We start from the raw sequence: 9198 nt of genomic DNA, 5'->3' as shown, positions 1-9198 counted from the left end.
ATATAAGTATATTAGTGCTGCCGAATCATTAATCGCATCCAAAATAAGTTTGTGTTTACATAATATGTAGGGATGCACGATATATCGGCAACATATCGTTATCGGCCGATAAATGATTATTTTTGATGTTATCGTTATCGGTCCAATAAGAAAATTTGACCGATATAGTCAAGCCGATAGATAATGTATTATTTCCTTCAGCTGAGACGGACGCGCTGTCCACCATGATGGGTTTGAATTGCTCTAAATATGTTTGGAATCACTTCGAAAAGGAAAATACAGTTATGTGCAACATGTGCAGCGCAAGTCTTCCATAATCTACATAAAATGATAATGAGAATAGAATAGGCTGTAAAAGAGCGTTGTTTCAGCGCGTTTGTTGAGGGAAGAGCGCGCCCACGGAGTTACACCTTCATGACGAGCACAGTCAAGTTCGCTTGTGCATTCACAGCCTTTTGTGCCATTGTAAGTTGTAATATTATATTTATTATTATTCTGTGTATGTGATATCATATAGGATGCGTTTGGTTGAGTTAATAAACGATGCAGTAAAGCACTTCATTGTACCGGTCTTTAGCTTCAGCGCGCGCCCACGGAGTTACACCTTCATGACGAGCACAGTCAAGTTTGCTTGTGCATTCACAGCCTTTTGTGCCATTGTAAGTTGTAATATTATATTTATTATTTTGTGTATATAATCCCATATAGGATGCGTTTGGTTGAGTTAATTAACGATGCAGTAAAGCACTTCATTGTACCGGCGCGCGCATTTCAAACAGAAATGCACAGCATTAATAACTACTGGGACTGTCCTATACATAACACTGCAATGAGAATATTTCTGTTATAAAACGTAGTGAATTCTCTGGGTTTAGTTGTTTTTCAGCGCGCTGTTGTGGGAAGCGTCAACAACGCATTCTGACCAGCACAGTCAAGTTCGCTTGTGCATTCGCGTCATTTTAAGCATATGTAAGTCGTAATATTACGTTTTTGTAGTATAAACATCTGATTAAAGTCATATAGGATGTGTTTGGTTAAGTCAATAACCCGCAGCGCTTCACTGTACCGGTGATCATCTTAAGTTTCAGCACGCTCTTAAACAGGGGAAGAGCATCCACAGGAGTTATAACCCTTCACCTATGCGTGATTTTGTGCTAATATAAGTTGTAATATTATATTTATTTTGTATAAATATCTGATTGTTCTCATATATGATGCGTTTAGTTGTTAATTAAACTTCTAAGCGCTTCAGTTTATGGTTGTTCATTCATTCTCTCCAGCTTCAGCGCGCTCTCAAACAGCAACATTATTCCTAATAGACTAGACTAATATTACAGATGTTTACTATTACTGTAATATTAAACATTTTTTTTTTTTTCAAAAACACAGAAGCATTATTTTTTATAATTAGCACTTTTATTGTTCTCGGATCATTTCCATCAACAATATGGTTTGATTAAAACCATTTCTTTATCGTCTGTGCGGAGGTTATTTCATGCACTTGCATTCTGATTCTTTATTATGCAGCCTCAGTAATGCTGTTCAATTACTTGTTTGCATTATTTAGGTATATTTTTTAGACAATATAATTTTTGGTAACATTTTACAAATAAGGTCTCATTTTATTAATGCATTAACTATCATGAACAAACAGAGAGCAATAACCTTTGTTTCTTTTAGTAATAAAATGTTTGTGTTTTGTAACAGTCCATTCACAGTTCATAACTAATGTTAAAAGACACAACTTTGGGTCTGAATATGTTGAGATTAACATGAACTAAAATTAATAAATCCTGTTGAAGTATTGTTCATTCATTGTTGGTTAACTAATACTAACAAAAATTAAACCTTATTGTAAAGTGTTAAAAAAAAAACAATTTGGCCATAGGAGTGTAAAATTAATTTGAAAAGGTAAGGAATCTCACACTGGTTCAAATAGGCTACTGTATTGTATAGGTTTGATTTATGTTGAAGTGTTTGGGACATGGCTTTTAATGGTGAGCCTTTTGTTTTTGTAATCAGGCTCTCAGAGTTTATTAAAATTTGTATTTAGATTTATCGGCCAATATATCGGTTATCGGCTTTCAAATATTAAGAATTATCGGTTATCGGTATCGGCCAAAATGTTCATATCGGTGCATCCCTAATAATATGTGTATAATTATTATGCATGTATAAATACACTCATGCATGTATATATGTAAGAATTTTTTAATATTTACATATAATATAAATTAAGTATATTAGTGCTGTCGAATCGATTAATCACATCCAAAATAAGTTTATGTTTACATACTATATGTGTATAATTATTATGTATATATAAATACACACATACATAAGAAATATTTGCATGTATATATATTTGATCATTTATAAATATGAAATTTTTCTTAAATATATACATAATAATTATACACAGTACACACATTTATGATGTAAAAATGAACTATTTTGGATGCAATTGATCGATGAGTTTACCAACTTATATAATCATAATCGTCTGTGATATTTGCAACATTTCCACAAAGTTGTTTTAATAAAAAAGACATTTCAGGAATTTCAGCTTCTGAGAAGCTTTTATAAAGTACGGTAAAATAATGCACCTTGCATATGAGTTGATGTTATATTAATTTGTGCATATAGAATTGAATACTTAAATGCTTGTGTATCAGAAGCATTCAGTTTTCCCCGGTCCTGATCCGATTGAAATCCCCGTCACAGGCCAGTTTAGTTTCCACTGGAACTTCTGGTTTGTCCTTCCTTCAACACGCACAATAAAACCTGGAGCGACCGTACAAACGAGCCATAAACGCCACAGACATTCCCACAGCCTTCATTAATCAATCGCTGGCCTTCAGGTCTGAATGCCTCATCTCAGTCCCAGGGAAGTGTGTGTGTGAAGGACGCCAGGCGGACACTTTACACCCAATCACAGCCCACGCACACATCTAGGAGCTGATGATGTCACTGTGACATCATCACAGGAACAAACTCACAGGATCAATTTCACAGTCGGAAGTGAGGAATGAAGCTTGATTTGACGGCAATTTACATTATTTGTAAGACAGTTAAAGGCGCAGTGTGTAATTACTCGACTCAGAGGCGTGTCTTGACTCGTGAGTGGGCGGAGCTTTTATTCTGCCGCTTCCACTTCTTACGCTCATGCGTGTGTGTGTGTGTGTGTGTGTGTTTGATCCTCTCACACACATGTGAGTGTGTTAAAGTGATGTTGTGATGTTGTCTCGGCGCTACTATGAGACACTTGTTCACACTGCAGTGAGCGAGATCATATGAGGCGGGAAAACATGGCATTCTGGGTAAATCAACAACAGCAGATTCACACAATCAGACTAACTGTGTTGAGCTGGAGAACAATGAGGAGTTTCTGTCCATCAATGATCCAAACAGTGGCTAATAAAACACATCGGATATTAGTGTTGCCATGGTTACTGCACAATAACACGCGGGGATGATGTCACTGATGGGCGGCGCACACACACACACACTGATTTAAACATTCACATTTGGGATAAAGTCAACACAATATATAACACTGATCTAGTCGAGTTTGGATATTTTACATTTTTTTTTAAAAACTTACATACTGCACCTTTATTGTTTCATTTTAAGTTTGTAATTCTCTTTATGAAGATTCCTATTAGATCATATTTATCTTTATCTATATATATATATAATGGTCATGGTTCAATTGTCACGAATGTTATGTCATATGCATATTTTCTTTATGCAAAATGGATGAAAAAAAAAGCTCGATTTACAGAATTACACAACATGAAGGTTTTTTAGAATCGCAGCGCAAGACAGGAATTAAAAAAATGTGCAGCAGAATTCCTGAAGCCGAGGAGATAACATTTCCCCGTTCGAGCTCGCGCTGTGGACGCTGGATGTGATGGAACGGATCGAGTTACTCTATAGAGCAGAGAAACTCAAGTTTTTGTGCTGCTGCGTTGAGTGTGCGTGCGCGCGCGCGTCTAACGTCAGCGCGAGAGAGAGAAAAACAAGCCCACAAATGTCTGACTTTTGGCGGACAGGGTTCAAAACGCCTCAGAAAATAACGGTCGCGATAGGCGCGTTACCTGCAGTTCGGCCCGCTCCACCTCCCACTGCGCTCGGTCCACCTCGAACCGGGCCCACTCGTGCTGCAGAAAGTGTAGGATCCCCGGGATACTGTACTGAGCGCGGGCCGCCTCGCCGCCGTCGCCCGGTTGAGGCGCTTTCGCTCCGCCGGGAAGGACCGAGTTGTTGTTGTTGTTGAAGAACACACCGGGGCCCGCCTGCTCGTCCATGGCTAGGCCGGGAATCGGAGGTCTGATCGACCACACGGACACTAGATCTCGTCCGATCGCTCGCTGCAATATCCGCCTCGGTGCTCGAAGGGAAACGGGGCGGCTGCGGAGCTCGACTCACCGCGAGCTGCTGCTGTCACTTCATGACGTTTCCGCTAGTGGAGTTCGATTCGCGAATGAGTTGTTCGTTTGAACCGATTCTCTGAACTGATTCTGTCGAACCGAACAACAAGGTGGTGGAACGAAGGAATGGCCGCTTAAAAATAACATAGCTGGAATTTTAATAGATGTATAAGCGTTAAAGCTTATAAGTTACATTTTTTTGAACGTTTTATTTATTTTAATAGAAATTTATTTTAATAGATGTATGAGCGTTAAAGCGTATAAGTTACATTTTTTTGAACGTTTTATTTATTTTAATAGAAATTTATTTTAATAGATGTATAAGCGTTAAAGCGTATAAGTTACATTTTTTTGAACGTTTATTTTAGCGATATCTTAAATTAAAAAACAACTTTTTAGTCAGGCTTTCTTGTAATGTCTTAAAATTCAGAACATTAAAATCTCATAAAAATGTGATATATATATAAATGTATGTAAATTAAATAATTAAAAATATTATAAAAAATAATATCAATTGTATTTATTTATATAGCACTTTTCCAAACAAATCAATGCAGTTTAAAATGCTTTACAGGCAAATGACAATATAAATAAACAATTAAATGTTTTTGAACGTTTTATTTCTTTTAATAGAAATTAATTGAAATAGATGTATAAACGTTAAAGCGTATAAGTTACTTTTTTTAACGTTTTATTTCTTTTAATAGATGTATAAGCGTATATTTTAGCGATATCTTAAATTAAAAACAACTTTTTAGTCAGGCTTTCTTGTAATGTCTTAAATTTCAGAACATTAAAATCTCATAAAAATGTGATATATAAATGAATATAAATTATATAATTAAAATAATATACATTTTATTTATTTATATAGTACTTTTCCAAACAAATCAATGCAGTTTAAAATGCTTTACAGGCAAATGACAATATAAATAAACAATTAAATGTTTTTTGAACGTTTTATTTCTTTTAATAGAAATTAATTGAAATAGAGGCGTATATTTTAGTGAAATCTTAAATTTAAAACACCATTTTAGCTTTCTTAAAATTCAAAACATTAAAATCTCATAAAAATGTGATATATAAATGTATATAAATTATATAATTAAAAATAATGTTATAAAAAATAATTTACATTTTATTTTTTTATTTATATAGCACTTTTCCAAACAAATCAATGCAGTTTAAAATGCTTTACAGGCAAATGACAATATAAATAAACAATTAAATGTTTTTTGAACGTTTTATTTATTTTAATAGAAATTAATTTTATTTGATGTATTAGTGTATATTTTAGTAACATCTTAAATTAAATTAAAAACGCCTTTTTAGTCAGGCTTACTTGTAATGTCTTAAAATTCTTAACATTTATATTATTCTAGTTCTTGTCATTTGCCTGTAATTTTAAACTTTTGTTTGTAAAAGTGCTATATAAATATAAAATATTATAATATTATTGTAATTACATAATTTTTTATACCACATTTTATTTTAATTGTATTAAATTATATATTTATATTTTACGTTTTTCACCATACTTTACCAGTTTATTTTTGTATTTTAGTGAAAGCTTTTCAGTTTTAGTTATTTTAGTACATCGAGTTAAACTAAATGAGAAACGTTGCTATCTGAAATTAAATAATTTTTACCAACATTTATCAAACAACAAAACGTCACTGATAAATGCGCGCGTCTGAATATGGCTCTAAAGAACCGAACAATTCAAACGAACCGATTCGCTCAAATGACTCGCACTTCTCAACGCTGGTTTCCGCTCATTTCACGCCCACAAACAGGTCAACAGATCGCTGCTAGCACGAAACGCTCTGATTGGACAAAACAAACAATTTGCACTGCGAATAGCCAATCAGAGACGAGCGCACTGAGCATGCTGGGACTTGTAGTTCGAATGCGTGTTATTCTTTTTTTCCGCCAAACGTTCTCATTGCTAGTTTCAGAATTATTGTTTATTGATAGCGGTTAGCAATCCTCTAAACACACTCCAGATTTGGAGATTTTAAACACAATTTTACTACAAATAAAATAGCCATATGCAAATAAACACCAGTACGGAAATAAATGACAAGGCAGGTAATATAAATGCGGGTAATAATTGAGAGTCAACCAAATGCTGGCATCATAATTTCACAATGGATTCATTTAAGTGGTCATGTCATGCACAAACTGTTATACAACACTACAATACTAACCTCTGTTTTACACACACCCTGAGAAGGTCAAACCCGTGAACGACACAAAGATCCATTCAGACACTCATTTACCTGCAACATTGTAGGAATGTGTATCTTCATACCTATTATACACACTGGACACAATGACGTATATTAAAGTAACCCAACAACTGGAAACTTCAACAGTTTACATTGTTATATTAAACTCTTGATTTGTGTATTTGATGGCAGCGTGCGTGACCCGTGACGTCACCGCCGGCGCACTATTTAATTAGTGTTAGTGCGCTTGGCCAGTAATTAGTACGCAGGTCAGTGGTGCAGCTCAACATGCCTCCATTTGAGAAAACTCAACATCCCAAATCTTTCAAACAGAGGAAGAGTTTAGGTATGTATCTTTATATCATACACGCAATAGACGATCTGCTGAAATACAGTCAAAATCAAAAGTTGTCTGTTTTTTTAATGTTGATGTCCGATCAGCTACGAGGAAACACGAGGTGGCGGGGATCCGGACTAAATTTCCGACTAAAATCCCGGTAGGAAAAGTGCCGTTCTGTGATTAGCTAGTTAATGTGTTACTGGTTGTTTGATTGAAATGTGTATTTCAGGTGATTATTGAGCGATATCAAAGAGAGAAGTACTTACCGCCTCTGGATAAGACAAAGTTCCTCGTGCCGCAAGAACTCACCATGACTCAGTTCGTCACCATCATCAGGTGAGCAAAACCTCACTAACCCTTCGTTCTTTAATCTAATGTTTTTAAAGGTGTTTTACTTATGATTCTGTCTGTAGTTTCCAGGTTATAAGAAATTCAAATCGCGTTTATTGGTGTAGCACATCTTATAATCTCACAAATGTCCGTTTCTGACTATTGGCGGCGGACAGCGTTCAAAATTACCTCAGAAAATAACTGTCACAACAGACGCGGATTTAAATTTCAAAAGGCGCGAATCGCTTCAAACGGCTTTAACGGTTGATTCATACGTCTATAGGCGATATAAAATAAGTGCCTGAAACGTTATATAATGAATTAATGCTATAGTAGTCGATATTGTGTGATTCCATGGACCCCGAGAGTTCCCACACTGCATTAGTGGGGCAGTGAATGGCTCGAGGTGTCAGCTGATCGGGATTTAAGCACTTTCTCACGGTGTGGGTTTTTCCTCACGTCTGATTTGATTTTTCTCAGGAATCGCATGACCCTGATGCCCAATCAAGCTTTCTACCTGCTGATCAATAACTCTGGCATCGCCAGCATGTCCCTGACCATGGCTCAGCTCTATAAGGACCATAAAGATGAAGATGGCTTTCTGTACATGACCTACGCCTCACAGGAGATGTTCGGACACGGTGTGGCTCTTAACAGGTGATGCGTTCAGATGGGCCTGATCATCTACTTCACTCAACTGTGAAATATTTAAGTCTTTGTATATAGTGTTAACTTTTTTAGATGTGCGTTACTATTGTTTTAATTTTTCTGCGTAATAAATTCTTTAATTCGCTAGAGGGCGACATCTGTTGATTTCATGTGATGCAGAATCCTCAAATGTGCCTGAGAAATAAAACTGTCAAATGTCAATCTCTCTCTCATTGGTTAATCATGTGGTGAATTAAAAAAATAAAGGATGTTGTTCATGTTTGATGCCGCACAATTTGTATTTATTTTGATGTATTCTGTGCAATATTAAAGCAAGGAAAGTTTATGTATAAAGGTGTTTCATTGCCTATATATATGACTAAACTAAGTTCACTTTCATTGCATCCGGTTAAGTTATAACTATCATCAAGTCCCTCTGAACATCAGCGGTGTGCACGTAACGGGTGCTGTGAAAGTAATTCAAAGATTTAAGGCACGATGTAAGATTTTTAGATTAAAATATCCAAAATCCACTAGTATATTCACATTATCCTGAATGTTTAAATCCAGGGGTCTGTTCTTCGTAGCTCGCTAACTCTGGTTAGCTGGATTTTTTTTTTTTGTTGACGATTTGGCATGATCTTGGATTGTTTGGTTGTTTGTTATTTGGTTTGGAAAACGGATTACTGTAAGGGATGGAAGGATGCTGCCAGATGATAGTACGAGATATATGCCATAACCACAGCTGTTAAATACATTTATTTACATTTTTTTTTATAGTCATCTTTATTTCCTACAAATACTTTTATTTTTCCTGTTGGATGTTAATATTCTTCCTCCATCTCCTCTTCATCGGTCAGTGGTGCTGGTGTAGAAGTAAACTGTTTAATGTCATTACCCTGATTCATAAATCTAACAAGTAGGATTAGAGAACATTTCATTATGTGAAAGAGCACTGACCCTTTTCACATTTCCAGGTTTCTCAGAGCAGAAGTCGTCATAGGGTTAACTTTTATAGCGGTGAATGAAAGAATAAATTAAATATATATTTTTTGTGTCCCCATTTGCTCAAATAGCAAAAGAAAAACTCCACAATAGTGATTTCACAACTTTCAAAAAGAGAAAAAAAAAGAGTGAGTTTGATAACGGAAGTGGAAAGAGAGAAAGATGTTTATTTTCACCATCACTCCCATTTTTAGAAACACCTTCACAGCAG

The 9198-nt window shown here is 35.4% G+C and overlaps 2 protein-coding genes across 2 annotated transcripts in view; one reads left to right on the top strand and one right to left on the bottom strand.

Moving 5' to 3' along the window:
* The window catches only part of strn (striatin, calmodulin binding protein), a 118213-nt gene extending 113743 nt beyond the window's left edge, over positions 1-4470 (bottom strand). The window contains exon 1 of the mRNA XM_079845149.1: positions 4101-4470. Within this exon, the coding sequence (XP_079701275.1) occupies positions 4101-4310 (210 nt within the window). The 5' untranslated portion in view covers positions 4311-4470. The remainder of the gene's footprint in view (positions 1-4100) is intronic.
* A 2482-nt stretch (positions 4471-6952) lies between these two features.
* map1lc3c (microtubule-associated protein 1 light chain 3 gamma) lies at positions 6953-7995 on the top strand (the record flags this gene model as incomplete). The annotated part of the gene is made up of 4 exons (XM_079844433.1): positions 6953-7010; positions 7106-7161; positions 7234-7340; positions 7815-7995. 4 exons carry the CDS (start codon positions 6953-6955, stop codon positions 7993-7995), a joined length of 402 nt encoding a protein of 133 aa, XP_079700559.1.
* Between the last annotated feature and the right edge of the window lie 1203 nt (positions 7996-9198).

This window comes from Gobio gobio (genome assembly GCF_949357685.1).
Source record: "Gobio gobio genome assembly, chromosome: 19".
Lineage (NCBI taxonomy): Eukaryota > Metazoa > Chordata > Actinopteri > Cypriniformes > Gobionidae > Gobio > Gobio gobio.
This window is presented reverse-complemented; position numbering and strand designations above follow the sequence as displayed.